The 16,078-nt window shown below is 40.5% G+C and overlaps 1 protein-coding gene across 2 annotated transcripts in view; it reads right to left on the reverse strand.

Annotated features, from left to right (window-relative positions):
* Positions 1 to 200: 200 nt before the first annotated feature.
* Positions 201 to 16,078, reverse strand: part of TEAD1 (TEA domain transcription factor 1) — a 271,199-nt gene continuing 255,321 nt past the window's right edge. For both annotated transcript variants that reach the window (XM_055423352.2, XM_055423348.2), the window contains 2 exons: positions 8,494 to 8,646; positions 201 to 2,379 (listed from right to left, as the gene is read on the reverse strand). In XM_055423352.2, coding sequence (XP_055279327.1) covers positions 2,266 to 2,379; positions 8,494 to 8,646 — 267 coding nt within the window. In that variant the 3' untranslated portion in view covers positions 201 to 2,265. The remainder of the gene's footprint in view (positions 2,380 to 8,493; positions 8,647 to 16,078) is intronic.

Genomic DNA, 16,078 nt, shown 5'->3' on the forward strand with positions numbered 1-16,078 from the left:
GAGTCCCATTCCCAGGAGAGAACGTGAACCAAATACCTCTTCCCCTGAAGCTCTGGGATGGCCTGGCTTTTAGCCACATAAGATCACTTGCATCCCTAGGTCCTGAGAAGACTGGGGGTAATTTTCAGTAAGATGCAGGAGATGGGAGCAAAAGAAGCACCTGTAAGAGGGGTGACCAAGAGAAGTCATAAGTATGATGACCAAGGGAGAAGCTTAATACTTGGGCCAAAGTCCAGATGGAAGGGTGGGCCACTGGGTCAACTCTTCAAAGGCCCACTCAGAATCAGGGAACAAACTGTAGTCTGTGTATGGAGGGAAGATGCACACCTTCCTGCTGGCTTACGTAAGGGATGTGCATTCCAAAAGGGGAAAGTTCTGCACTTTTTCCTCTGGTCTTCCCAGGGACCAGGGTCATGGGTTTGGGTGCGGTCAGGCTTGGTTCAGCATTCTGTTTCCACAAGCCAACCACACCCTCATGCTCCTGACCTCAGATACTAGCCAATACATAAGCAGTGTCACAGTTGGTTGGGGGGATAGGGAAGAGGGTGTGTAGGTTACTTGAATGTGACAGTACAAAGTTTTTTTATTTTTCTGGCTTGATGTAAAAGTCTTGACATGCTTTAAAACTTTCAAGACATTTCATGTTCTGTAGTGTTAACATTCCTGACAATTATCAGCAAGTCAATTTCCTCCAGGAAGGTGGGGAGTATGCCCTGTCCTCTTCCCAGTGTATGGAAGTAACAAGACATGTGACCACACCAAACCAACTCTGCCTGGACAATGCTTTGGAATATATGGGTTGGAAAGTTGAAACTCTCTTGGGAAGGAAACCTCCCAAATGAACCTGTTTGGAAAGGGCAGAGATAGATAGCCGAGCCTCTTCAGCCTCAGTCAAATAAGTATTGTGACTTATTGAGAGATGTCAAGAAAATGGGTGTCCTTAGAGAATACACCAAGATCTATGGACACAGATTGAGAAATACATATATCAGCACCTAGCAAACTGAGTGACACTGAACAGATGTTCAATAAATAAGCATTGAACAACTATATATGTATGTGTTTGTATGTACACACAAACACACACATACATATATAGTTACAACAGGTTAAAATGCATATTGGATCACCAGAAATAATTTATCCACAGGCTGGTGAGTATGCTTGTGATTTTCTGGGGAGCAGAAGTCCTAAAACTGATGAGCCTTTTATAGGTTTGGTTTGATGAAATTTCTCCCAGCCACAGGGTTTTCTATAATTTGCAGCTCACAGTGCAGTATTCATGCCAATTTTGAATTTCTGTTATTAAATTTCAGTGGTTCAAACATTTACTCATCTTAATAAAAAATTTGGTTGTCCATATAAAATATAACTGCACACACAAGACTATAAACATTGTAAGCTTAGATTTTCAGTATTTATCTACTTATTGCAAAAAGAGCCATCTTTTTTTTTCATTAAATAATCATCACATTAGTACAATACAATTTTATATTTTTTAAATATACTATATATGTTAAGGATAAGGGGTGAAGTTTTCTTCCTCTGTAATACCTGTTTCAAGAGTTTAATGGATTAGGAGATTAGTTTTAACCTTGAGGAAAAAAGTACAAATTTGTCTCATTAGGATATTTCTACCAAGTATTTCTTAAGGCTATATTTTAACATTTGGTTTCAAAAAGAAAGAAAAGTTTCATTTAAAAAATAATTTAGTGAATTACATTCTTTCATAACTTCCACCCTAATTAGTTACAAAGATAAGTCTAAAGATTCTTAGTTTTGTGTACTAATTTACATTTATATTTAAAGATTAATTTTACTTGTATCTTAAAACAAGAATTTTATGTTGGAAAAAACAAACACACTAAATACATTTGTATAAAGGCTGTAAATGTCCAATGGCAAATGCTCTGTCTCAATTTTTTTTTTTACCACAACGAGAAATAGGTCTCTGCAGACAGAGACATGGGTTCTTAAGGTTCACCTTTCCGAGGAATTGTGGGCTATGGATCTGAATAACACACAGAAACAACTCGATTTCTCTTTTTACAACTGTACCAGAACTTCACAGCTACAATGAGTATGAACACATGAAAAAAATGACTTCAAACAGGATTTAGAAAAATCGGGGTGACCTCAGGGCCAGGGCAGCACCCCTGCATGGTGAGGTTTACAGTCAGTCGTTCGATCATGGAGAGAGTGTGTGTGTGTGCGCACATATGTGTGTGTGTATATACAGATATCTATATATATAAATAACCACGGTTAGTCCTTTACAAGCCTGTAAATATGATGCTGTGCTCCATGTTCACTATTTGAAACTTCAAATACACAGGCCATGCACAGGAGAGTTTCTTGTGTATCCCTGTTTGTTACCACCTGTTAAAAAAATAAAAGTGTAAATGGAAAAGATTGTGAAAAAGAAAGTACATATATATATATATATGTATGCATAACTGAATCACTTTGCTGTATAGCAGAAATTAACACATTATAAATCAACTACATGTCAATAAAATTTTTTAAAGTTATATATTTTTATATATATATATACACACACACACATACATATCTATATCAAACACCACATGAATAAAAGTATTCCACCTGTGCCATGACGAGATGATTTACTCGGAGACAAATACAGAGTCTAAAGTTCAAAAAGTGGATTAATTAGAGATCTATTCAGCCTCACTCTGCCCTCTCCTGCACACTCAGGATACTAAGGGTCTAACTTAAATCCTATCTTAGTTACCATATGTAAGAAAGACCTTACAGATGGGGTTTCACTCATAATCTGAGCCTAAGAAGACACCACAAGAATTAGTGCAAGTTTTTTTTTTGAGGGGGGAGGGCTGTGACTTTTTCTTTTAACAACATAGAGGATTTTCTATAATTCTGTCCCACAGGACAGTCATTTACCCTAGGAACCGTTTCCTATCTTATCCCTAAACCTTTACTCAATTTTGTTCCACAATAGTCAATGGGAGACATAGTTCTGTGAGTGACTTAACTCACCACTACCTTAACATGTAGTGCCTGGATTCAGTGAAGCAAGTGCTGAGTAAAAGAACAGTCATGCAGTTCAAGAGTCTACTGTATTTGCTGAATGGATGGATATTCACAGATAGCCACTATCTGTTGACTGTTTACTATGCCTCTCCTCGGTATTAAACACTTTGCAGGAAGAATCTCATGTAATATTCCAACTCCAGCATCAGGTGTCATTTCACCCCCGTTTGACAAGCGAGGATGCTTGGGGTTAATTTGTTTAAGGCTGTACTAATGTCAACGAGGGGCTTCCCTCCTAGCTCAGTTGGTAAATAATCCGCCTGCAATACAGGAGACTCCAGTTCGATTCCTGGGTCGGGAAGATCCGCTGGAGAAGGGATAGGCTACCCACTCCAGTATTCTTGAGCTTCCCTTGTGGTTCAGCTGGTAAAGAACCCACCTGCAATGCGGGAGACCTGGGTTTGATCTCTGGGTTGGGAAGATCCCCTGGAGAAGGGAAAGGCTACCCACTCCAGTATTCTGGCCTGGAGAATTCCATGGACTGTACGGTCCATGGGGTCACAAAGAGTGGGACACAATTGAGTGACCTTCATTTTCACTTTCAATGTCAACAAAAAACCCAGATCTTCTGACTTTGAAGACCTTTTTCTTACCTGTTATGCCATGCTGCTCTAAATGAATGAATGCATACAGTGATGAATCATCTACTTTTTCTGGGTAATAAAAGTTTTTTCAATACGAACATCCACCTGCTTTTCTAGCCTCACTCCCTGCCACTTCCCTTACAGATCAAATACTCCAAGTGTGCAAGTCTTTCAGGACTGAAATCTCTCTCTCCCTCATCCCCACATCCAAACAAATGTCATGTTCTGCTGGTTTTACCTCCTCAGGAGTTCCTGAATCCATCTCTTTTTCCCACTGCCACAACCCAAGGTACCAGCAAGCCTGATCTGGTCTCCCCTACCAGGAGTTACCCTCGCTGGGCACCAGTTCCATCTGCACACAGCAGCCACCATGACCTTGAAAGAGAGATAAATCTGACACCACCACCCCCCTGCTTAAAAACTGAATGGACTCTCTTGAAACTCAGGATGAAGAGAAAGCCTGTTCTCATCCTACAAGGATGAGCATGAGAAAGACAGGGCCCACTCTGGCTGGTCCTCCCTGCCCAGCACGCTGCTTGCGGCCCTCCTCTTTCTCCCTATGCCAGTCACACTGCTCTGTTTCCAGTCCTCCCAGTGCCGCGTTTCCTCCTACACGCAGTATTCCCTCCTACCCTCTCTGCCTATCTATCTAGCCATCCGGCAGACACCTCTCAGTTGTTTGTTGATCGGAGAAGCCTTCCCTGACCTCTCATTACACACCTCTTGGCACCGAGCACCGACCTTTACCAACCATCCGCCACAGCTGAGTAATGCATCTGGTGACTCCCTGTGCTTGACAAATGCCCACCTCTCTCACCAGACTCCAAGGTGCCCGTCCCGACTGTCCAGTACACTGCAGCTCTGCACCTGACACGTCAGTATGCACCCATCAAATGACCCTTCTCTTGGTAAATCTGAAAAATACATCTGCTTATCCATCAAGGCAACTTAAACATCATCTTTTAACATCCCTGAAAAGTCCCTACCTCACTCAAACTACAGGTGCCTGCTCAAGCAGTTCAATTACTCTTTTTCACAAGTGTACCACAGCCGTGACAGCCTTGCAGGGTCACCATCTATTCATCTGCCTTGTTCCCCTCACCAGGCTCACATTTCCCGTGCTTTATTTGCACTGTATCGCAGCAGCTAGCAAACCTTGCCATAGTTTAGCTGAGCAAATGAAAACACTCTCAATAACCAACAAAGTGGAGACGGCAGACTTGAGCACTTTGTAAATGGAGGAAAAATGAGGTCTGGAGATTTTTAATGACTTAAACAAGGTCATAGGTAGTGCTGGGTCCTAAACCCAAGTCTTCTCATTCCATGACCACGACATACCCTGCAAAGTGTCTTGTCTATCAATTCAAATCTTAAATGTCTATCACTGGCTCCGTGACCTCAGGGGGGCCTAACATTCCTCTGTCCATAAAATGGGAATACAAATGACCTCACAGTTCCGCAGTGAGAATGTCATAGTCTATCTACAGAAGATTCAGCATTGTGCCTGGAACCTCTGTGATCTAGCTTACCTTCTTGCAAACTTTCTATGAAAGAATATATCCTACATCCTATTTATGCTTCATGCTTGAGATGAAGGAGGAAAGAAAAAAAATGTTTCCAGCAAGCTGTATGTCAAGTATGACCTTGAAAGATGACTGGAATCCTTGGCCCACAATTCAGTTGCTGTCTTCCTTGGTCTGACTGCCATTATTAGGCAGAACCTACAGGGTCACCTCAATTCCAGAGTCATCCTGATGAAACCAGAGACTACCCTACAGGCCAGTAAGTGCCTGGAACTGGTCTTGGTGACATACAGGTTTTGTATGCAATGACCTAGTAAAACACCTGCAACTATGTCCAGCAGCTGTCATCCCGGCCATGTCCTTAATCTCATCCCCTCCAAGGAAGCACTGAAAAGCATGATCTCTGCTGTTTATCAGTGAGATGACTTCGTTACCCAGGAGTGCTGGCTTAATTTCATTTTTCTACAAAAAAATATTATTCCTAGCACATATTTATTAAGAGCTACTAATTCTTTATAACCAAGGGATTTATGTAGTCGATATGTTTTAAAATTAATTTTACCAGGTAAGTTCTATGGATGGAAGCCATGTTTTCAAAGAGGCATTACCAATATAACAGTTAATGGGTTCTGTGGGTAATAGATACTCACTAACTTTCCCAGCTCATATATTCTTTGGTTGTGTGTGAGGTCAGGTTTTAGGGACTGAGGATGTATTCCTTGTGCTGAAATTGTCTCACCGGTTTGTAAGAAACAGCTAAGACTCCTTCCAGGAGAGGGAGGGTGGCCATTCATTCAGAGAGTTTCGCTTAACTTCTGAGGTTATTTAACATCCACATAAGGATGCCACACTCAACTTTCTGCTCATCTGAGCACTAAGGTGATTCATATGTCCTTAAGTAGCAACAAAAAGCATCTATAGCCAAGTACCTGCCAGCATCCTAAACCTTGAACTGCTCAATTTTCACTGAAGATCATTAAAGAAAAGGATAATAATGAAGAGTTAGTGAAGGATATGTTTTTTAAACTTTCTCCCAGACTACTAGCTTCCAAGTTTCAGAGGGACATGGACACACAGGAGAATCCACTGAGATTCTCTCCTTGGAATAAATGAAAACAATATACAAAACCATCTGTCTGCCTACTGTATGCCCATAATCACGTGTCTGCGAACTGAGGCCCCCTGTGGCTCACTCACCAATTCCATAAAGCAATGGGTCTCAACCCGGCACACCAGAACTACCTGGGGAGCAGCAAAATAACAAAAACCATGATGCTCGGCTCCATCCTTCAGAATTTTTTAAAAAATATTTACTTATTTGGCTGCACTGGGGTCTTAGCTGCAGCATGTGGGATCTAGTTCCCTGACCAGGGATCGAACCTCGGCCCCCTGCATTGGGAGCCTGGAGCCTTAGACACTGGATCACCAGGGAAGTCCCCTGAATTTTTAAAAATGTCCTGGATGAATCCAATACTCAGAAGGTTTTAACTTTCTTAATTTTTATTTATGTATTTACTTTAACAGTGGTATACAGGAACTGGTTCCTACTAGCTTTGAATGTTATTGTTATATATTAAGGAATTTCATGAGCTAGATGGCCACTGTGGAGAAGGCAATGGCAAGCCACTCCAGTACTCTTGCCTAGAAAATCCCATGGATGGAGGAGCCTGGTAGGCTGCAGTCCATGGGGTCGCTAAGGGTCGGACACGACTGAGCGACTTCACTTTCACTTTTCACTTTCACACATTGGAGAAGGAAATGGCAACCCACTCCAGTGTTCTTGCCTGGAGAATCCCAGGGATGGGGGAGCCTGGTGGGCTGCTGTCTATGGGGTCACACAGAGTTGGACATGACCGAAGTGACTTAGCAGCAGCAGCAGCAGATGGCCACTGTAGCATCAAAGTGCCCATGGAAGGTATATTTACATCATAAAAAATGGGCAAAAACCATAGAGCAGGGTTTTGGGAGAAACTAGAGGACAGCCTTTTATTTTCTTTCTTTTTTACCAGTACATTACAGGGCTTCCCTGGTGGCTCAGATGGTAAAGAATCTGCATGCAACGCAGGAGACCTAGGTTTGATCCCTGGATCGGGTAAATGCCCTGGAGAAGGGAATGGCTACCCACTTCAGTGTTCTTGCCTGGAGAATTTCAGGGACAGAGGAGCCTGGCAGGCTGTGGTCGATGGAATGGTAAAGAGTTGGACACAACTGAGTGACTAACACTTATACACACTGATTGAAAAACAATGTCCCATTGGATCCAAAGTCCAGGTACAGAATTCCTGCTCTTCAGGTATTCTAATTTGCCTTCAGAGGGCTGAATATTTTACCACAATATTGTCCTGCTGCCCCTTTTAGCAAAATCGCTTCCACTGAATTATGTTTTGGCATTTTGCCGTTGGTTTAACCAAGGAATGTTATTTTTTGAAAAACGAGCCTTATGAAATCCATTACTATATATTTTATGGGTGTATTTTGAGGAGAACATTGCACTTATTAACCTTCCTAAGTCACCAAATGAAGTCTCCATGAGAAATTGTTTCAAAGTTAAATACTGGGGGGGAGGGGGGGGAGGAGAAAAAAACACACAGAGCATTGCCCAAGGGAACTGGAAAATTTTCCCACCATGGACCTTCAGCACTACTGGTTTTTCCTTGCTCTTTAGCTGCCTGTTAAGTTTTGACCATAGTTTTCAGCCCATAAATATTCTCCCCCTCTCCTGCTCCTGGTTATGCCATTATATTCTAGTTAATATTTCTCCTGGTACTGAGAGTTTACATTTTGCTATATTAACATATACTGCTTATAATAAGGCCTTGTAAACTCTTCCTGAAATGAGTGTAGGAATGCCTCAAGTACAAACCTGCTAACTCAGCTTTTGCCTCATTTATGGTTTGTATACTACGGGGCTGCTGAGACTTCAACTTAGCTACTGCTGGGATAACTGGGGAACTTTGGAAAAATACGCACCTGGGTCCTATCAACAGAGATCCTAATTTTACTGATCGAGGATGCAGTCCTGCTATCAGGATTTTAAAGACATTCTTCAGGTTTCTCTAATCTGCAACTAGAATTGAGAATCTAGTTTTATTACCCCTACCCTCCTTCCCCAAATTCCAGTTCTGCCAAGCTTAGAAAGCCCAGCCAGATGAGAATCCTTCTCTTTCACAAACCTGAGCCAAACCAAGTTTGCCTTATGGATGCATGAATCCAGTGGCTGGCTGACCACCTGGGACCCAGACCCACCCAGGCCCCTCTTCCCTGGCAGCTTCATGGCTGAGTCTGACAAAACAGGAAAGAGACAAAACAGTTACCAATAAAATTGTGAAGTTTTCCAAAACACTGTTCATCATATATTTCTCTGGTAAGTGTTTGAGCTTGTGGATGAAGTTGATCATATATTCACACATTGGGGAGCGGTTTATTCGGTAGACAAATCGGCCATTCTCAAACCTTGCATATTCCGTCTGTGAGGGAAAAAGGGTTTATACTTTTGACTTCAACATACATGAAAACGATATGATTGTCTATAAAAGCATTTCACTTTTGCAACATGAATCTGCTGTTATATGTTGCACTACTTATGTACTTTACTTAATTAAAGAAAACCCTAACTCTAATTTTAACACCATAATCAGGATCCATTACTTTTCTGGAAATTTTTTTTAAATTATAAAAATACTTTAATGAAAAGTTGTATAGATGTTTTTTCAGCAAAGATCAGGAAAAAAAATGTAACTGCCTGCTGAATGATTCCCTACCTAGAAATTTGTGAGAGCAGGCCCAGCTAGTCACAATTCTTCAAAGAGCCCACAGAAAATCTTTCTTTACTGTGATAAGGCCTCATAGGCCAAAAACCAATGCAGCTAATTTCTCTACTTTAGGAAAAACTGCTTCACACTGATCAAGAGCCCCTGGCTGTGTTATGTCTTTAATTTTTAAAGATGTTTTATACATACATATATATGAGAAGGAAATGGCAACCCACTTCAGTATTCTTGCCTGGAAAATTCCATGGACAGAGGAGCCTGGCGGGCTATAGTCCATGCGGTTGCAAAGAGTCAGACACGACTGGGTGACTAACAAAACACTTAAATACATATTTGAAGATCCCACTGAAACACTCAGAGAGAAGAAAGACACTCTTAGATACTTTGGATCAAAGAGGACTTTAAAAAGAAATTACAAGCGATCTAGAGAGTAATGAAAAAGAAAATATTTACATCAAATTTTGGGGACTCAATGAAGCTGTACTTGGAGGAAAGCAGCTTCATGTCTTCATTATTAAAGATGAAAAGTTACAGAACTTAGTACACATCTTAAAAAATTAATAAACCCTACAAAATAAACCAAAATCAGGGAAAATCAGGAACCAAAAATTAATAAAGATAAAAGCTCAAGTGAATGCAAAGGAAATAAAAAATGTAGACAGGATAAAAAATCTAACTTTAAAAAAAAACAAAATAAACCCTCCATAAGCTTAAGAAGGAAAAGAATGGAGACAAAACAACAGTCACATTATCAATCTGAAGATTAAGAAAAGGTTACTTCATGTAACTCTATGGTAAACAACCAATCAATCAATCAATAAAAGCAAAGAAAAATCCAGTGAATAGGATGATGTCCCAGCAAAACACAAATCACTAATACTGAACCAAAAAGAAGTAGAAAACTCCAGGAGGTCAATTACTGTAGAAATAACTAAAAACTATGCTATGTAGAAATCGACCACTGAAAACAGTCCAAAGACTGAATGGTTTTACAGCTAAATTTTATGTAACCTTTAAGTAATTTTCATCTTGTGACATTTTCAGTGTTATTCAAACTATTCCATACCATAGAAAAAGGTCAGTATTCCAATTATTTTTGTAAAACTGATGTACATTCAATACTGACATATGATGAAGAGATTATAAAAATAGAAAAGTACAGACCACTATCACTTATGCAACGCAAACATTTTATGTTAAACAGCAAACAATGCATTAAGGCATCCAAAATAGAGCTTTCTTTGGGAATGCTGTGGTGGTTCACACATGGGATGTTTGTTAACTCACGATGTCAAAAAACTGGAGGAAAAATAGAGTCGGAGTTGGTGAAAAGGCATTTGACAAAATATTGCAGCTATTACTAATAAAAAAATTAAGTAAAATAGGAAGAGAAAGAATTTAACATAAAATAAAGACCATTTATAAAAACCAATAATAAATCCAATGTTAAAACACCAAAACTGTTTCTATTGACATCAGTAACTGTATAAGGATACTCACCATCACTATTTTTTTGATTTCTTTTTATAACTGTGTTGGAAGTTTTAGTAAATGAAAAGAAGGTAAGAAAATAATAACAGTAATAATAACAAAAGTGGCAAGAACACTGGAAAAGAAGAGATAACGTCTTCCTTTTTTGCTGCTAAGATAATATATCATTGGAAACCCAAGAATCTGGAGGGTAAAAAACCACTAGAAATCAATGACAGAATATGGCAAGATGGCCAAATAGAATATAGATATGCGAAAAGTAGGAGGTTTCTTCTAGTAATTAAAATCTAGAAGTTGAAAATTGTATTAACAAATTTATATAATATTTAGAATTATATTTAACAAGAGATGAATCTATATATGAAAAGTATAAAATCTTACTAAAATAAATAAAATGAGATGAACATGCAAATAGATTCTTGATTAGACAGATTTAATATAAAACTGCCCCTAAATAATATCTAAATCTAATGCAATTACAATTGTTGCTGTTGTGATTGTTGTGTTAGTCGCGCCTGACTCTTTGCAATCCCATGCACTGTAGCCCTCCAGGCTTGTCTGTCGTTGGGATTCTCCAGGAAAGAATACTGGAGTGGGCTGCCATTCCCTTCTCCAGGGGATCTTCCAGACCCGGGGATCAAACCCGGGTCTCCTGCGTTGCAGGCAGATTCTTTACAGTCTGGGCCACCAGGGAAGCCAGCAATTACAATTACGTTGCTCAAATAAGACTTGTTTTTTACATTTTTAAAATGATCTCATAACTTTGGAAGAATAAATGCTGGTATCTGCCTAGAAAATATGTGGAAAGAAAGAGTAGGGAGACCGATTCGCCCTAGAGGATATCAGAAAATGCTACTGTTGTTGTTTAGTCACTAAGTCGTGTCCAACTCTTTGCAACCCCATGGACTGCAGCAAGCCACGCTTCCCTGTCCTTCACTATCTTCTGGAATTTGCTCAAACTCATGTCCATTGAGTTGGTGACACCATCCAACCATCTCATCCTTTGTTGCCCCCTTCTCTTCCTGCCCTCCATCTTCCCTGGTATCAGGGTCTTTTAAAATGAATTGAGTCTTTGCAGCAGGTGGCCAAAGTGTTGGAGCTTCAGCTTCAGTCCTTCCCATGAATATTCAGGATTGGTTTCCTTTAGGATTGACTGGTTTGATTTCCTTGGAATCCAAGGGATTCTCAAGAGTCTTCTCCAGCACCACAGTTTGGAAACATCAATTCTTTGGCAGTCAGCCTTCCTTATAGTCCAACTCTCACATCCATACATGACCACTGGAAAAACCACAGCTTTGACTAGACGGACTTTTCTGAGCAAAGTGATGTTTCTGCTTTTTAACATGCTCTCTAGGTTTCTCATAGCTTTCCTTCCAAGAAGCAGGTGTCTTTTAATTTCATGGCTGTAGTTACCTTCCACAAGTGATTCTGAAGCCCAAAAAAATAAAATCTGTCACTGTTTCCACTTTTTCCCCTTCTATTTGCCATGAAGTGATGGGGACTGGATGCCATGATCTTAGTTTTGTGAATGTTGATTTTTAAGCCAGCTTTTCATTCTCTTTTATTCTCATCAAGACATTCTTTAGTACCTCTTTGCTTTCTGCCATTAGAGTGGTATATCTGCATATCTGAGGTTGTTACTTCTCCTGGCAATCTTGATTCCAGCTTGTGAGTTATCCTGCTCAGCATTCCTCATGATGTACTCCATATATATAAATTAAATAAGCAGGGTGACAATAAACAGCCTTGACATACTCCTTTCCAACTTTGAATCAATTCTTTGTTTCATGTCTGGTTCTAACTGTTGCTTCTTGTCCTGCATACAGGTTTCTCAGAAGACAGGTAAGGTGGTCTGCTATCACCATCTCTTTAAGAATTTTCCACAGTTTGTTATGATCCACACAGTCTAAGGCTTTAGCATGGTCAATGAAGCAGCGGTAAATGTTTTTTTGGAATTACCTTGCTTTTTCTATGATTCAATGAATGTTGTCAATTTGATCTCTGGTTCCTCTGCCTTTTCTAAATCCAGCTTGTACCTCTGGAAGTTCTTGGTTCACATACTGTTGAAGCTGAGCTTAAAGGATTTTGAGAATTACCTTGATAGCATGTGAAATTAGTGCAATTGTACGTTAATTTGAACATTCTTTGGCCTTGCCTTTCTTTGGGACTGGAATGAAAACTGACTTTTCCAGTCCTGTGGCCACTATTGAAGTTTTCCAAATTTGTTGGCATATTGAGTGCAACAATTTAAAAGCATCATCTTTTAAGATTTGAAGTAGTTCAGCTGGAATTCCATCATTTCCACTGTTTTGTTTGTAGTAATCCTTCCTAAGGCCCACTTGACTTCACTTTCCAGGATGTCTGGCTCTAGCTGAGTGACCATACCATCATGGTTGTCTGGGTCATTAGGATCTTTTTGGTATAGTTCTTCTGTGTATTCTCACCACCTCTTCTTAATCTCTTCTGATTCTGCTAGGTCCATACCATTTCTGTCCTTTATTATGCCCATCTTCACATCAAATGTTCCCTTGGCATCTCCAGTTTTCTTGAGATCTCTAGTCTTTCCCATTATATTATTTTCCTCTATTTCTTTGCACTGTTCACTTAAGAGGGCTTCCTTAATCTCTCCCTGCTATTCTCTGGAACTCTGCATTCAGTTGGGTGTATCTTTCCCTTGCCCCTTTGCCTTTCGCTTCTCTTCTTTTCTCAGCTATTTGTAAGGCCTCCTTAGATAACCACTTTAGCTTCCTGCACTTCTTTCTCTTGAGGATGGTTTTGGTCACCTCTTCCTGTTACAAACTTCCCTCCATAGTTCTCCATGGAACTCTGTCTACCAGCTCTAATCCCTTGAATCTGTTAATCACAATGTATAATCATAAGAAATCTGATGTAGGTTTCCCCATTTTCTTCAATTTAAGCCTGAATTTTGCAATAAGAAGCTGATGATCTGCGCCACAGTCAGCTCCAAGTCTTGTTTTTGTTGAATGTACAGAGCTTTTCCATCTTCAGTTGCAAAGAACATAATCAATCTGTTTGCGGTATTCATCATCTGGTGACGTCCATGTATAGAGTCATCTCTTGTGTTATTGGAAGAGGCTGTTTGCTGTGACCAGTGTGTTCTCTTGGCAATACACTATTAGCCTTTAGCCTGTTTCATTTTATATTCCAAGGCCCAACTTGCCTGTTACTCCAGGTATCTCCTGACTTCCTGCTTTTGCATTCCAATCCCCTATTATGAAAAGGACAACTTTTTTGGGTGCTAGTTTTAGAAGGTCTTGGAGGTCTTCATAGAACCGGTGAACTTCAGCTTTTTTGGCATTAGTGTTTGGGATTACTGTGATGCTGAATGGTTTGCCTTGGAAACAAACCAAGATCATCCTGTCATTTTTGAGATTGCACCCAAGTACTGCATTTTGGACTCTTTTGTTGACTATGGGGCTATTTCATTTCTTCTAAGGGATTCTTGCCCACGGTAGTAGATATAATGATCATTTGAATTAAATTCACCCATTCCAGTCCATTTTAGTTCAGTGATTCTTAAAATGTCGATGTTCACTCTTGCCATCTCCTGCTTAACCATGTCCTATTGACCTTGATTCATGGACCTAACATTCCAGGTTCCTACGGAATATTGTTCTTTACAGCATCTGACTTTACTTTCATCACCAGACACATCCACAACTGAGCGTCATTTCCTCTTTGGCCCCTCCTCTTCATTCTTTCTGGAGCTATTTCTCTGCTCTTCCCCAGTAGTATACTGGACACTTACTGACCTGGGGGACTCATCTTTCGGTGTCATATCTTTTTGCCTTTTCATACTGTTCATGGGATTCCCGAGGCAAGAATACTGAAGTTGTTTGCCATTCCCTTCTCCAGTGGACAACATTTTGTCAGAACATGCTACAAAGCTACTGTAATCAAATCAACACAATACTGGGATATGTAGAGATAAATAGAGGGTGGAAAAAAACAGACTCCAGGAACAGCCCCCCAGGTATATGCTTTCTCCATGAAAATTCCTGGAATTTCATCATTCAAAGGCAACCAGCTACAGGTAAGCCCTGACAATTTGGCCATTTGGTAACAAAGCCTAACACTAACCTTCCATGTTCCCAACCAGCGACAGGTACCTTTGCTTCTTCTTTCTTGGGGGAGATAGAGGTCATGTACCTCCAGGCCTCTCAGTCATGTCTCATTACACAGCCACCTTCTCACCTACCCTCTCCTTAGGGTGAGGAGCTCCCCATCTTTTTTCCTCGGCTTCTCTGTCTGCGTCTCCCTTCCACTTACCCCAAGGCTGGCTGCTGCTCATTCTTTATTCTGTGCTCTTTCTATTTCCTCTCTGGAACTAGCTCTCTATTCCCATGGTTCTGATTATCTTTAATGTCCAGGATTCCCAAATGATATTTTCAGTCTTTACTTGTCTCCAAAATCCTAGTCTGGCATCTATAATCATCCCTGACTATTTCCAGTTGGACATCTGATGTACTCATTTCTGCTGGAGACTGCACTGTCCTTCGAAGCATAAAACGTGTGATCTTTAACTCTTCCTCCTCTTTGATCTTTAATATTCAGTTTCTAAGTTCCATGTCTTCTTGGCTCCCCTCTGCCATTCTTTTAGTAACTCTCCTAACACCGAAGCTTGTGGCAACCGTCTAGTCAACTCACATCTTCCTCTACCATCATGGTTCTTGTTCAGTCCCTAAGTCGTGCCCAACTCTTGGCGACCCCATAGTCAGGCTTCCCTGTCCTTCACTATCTCCCAGAGTTTGTTCAGATTCATGTCCATTGAGTCTGTGATGCTATCTAACCAACTCATCCTCTGTCGCCCTCTTCTTTTGCCTTCAATCTTTCCCAGCATCAGGGTCTTTTCCAATGAGTCAGCCCTTTGCATCAGGTGGCCAAAGTACTGGAGCTTACACTTCAACATCAGTCCTTCCAATGAATATTCAGAGTTGATTTCCTTTAGGATTGACTGGTTTGATCTCCTTGATGTTTAAGGGACTCTCAAGAGTCTTTTCTAGCACCACAGTTTGAAAGCATCAGTTCTTTGGTGCTCAGCCTTCTTTATGGTCCAACTCTCACATTTGTACATGAATACCAGCATAATCCTAACACCATTCTCAGGATGCCCATCCTGTGCTCAGGAAGCTATGAGGGCCTGCAGCACCCCAAATCCTCCTGTTCAGCCCAAAGTCTTGAAAAACATCTCCTTGTTCCCTCTCTCCACCTAATACATCCTTTCCCTCATGTCTCATGAGAGGAAGGATGTATTTTTGTGGCACAAAAGTCAGGGTGGGCTCCTGGACCTGAGAGGTCCTAGACACCTGTGAATAAAAGCCACTGTGAGCATGGATGAATTGAGTGGTGGGGAGAAAACACTGGAAAACACAACTCTGCGTGAAATATCACCTGCAAACATTATTCACAAACAGCAACCCACCCCAGTAAAATGACCATCTATGTTTAGAAAGGGAGGGACGTATGAACTATAAAAGCCACAGATAAGTTTTTGGTCCCAGTATGTACTGAAATAGATTTAAAACAATTATGATGAAGGGAGTGGAAATGGCAAAAGCAAAGACCAAACTCAAGGTGGCAGGGATTTAGAAGTGAATGTGAAGTGGCTCAGTCGTGT

Source organism: Moschus berezovskii, chromosome 14 (genome assembly GCF_049115385.1).
Source record: "Moschus berezovskii isolate FMDL1 chromosome 14, NW_MosBer_1.0, whole genome shotgun sequence".
Lineage (NCBI taxonomy): Eukaryota > Metazoa > Chordata > Mammalia > Artiodactyla > Moschidae > Moschus > Moschus berezovskii.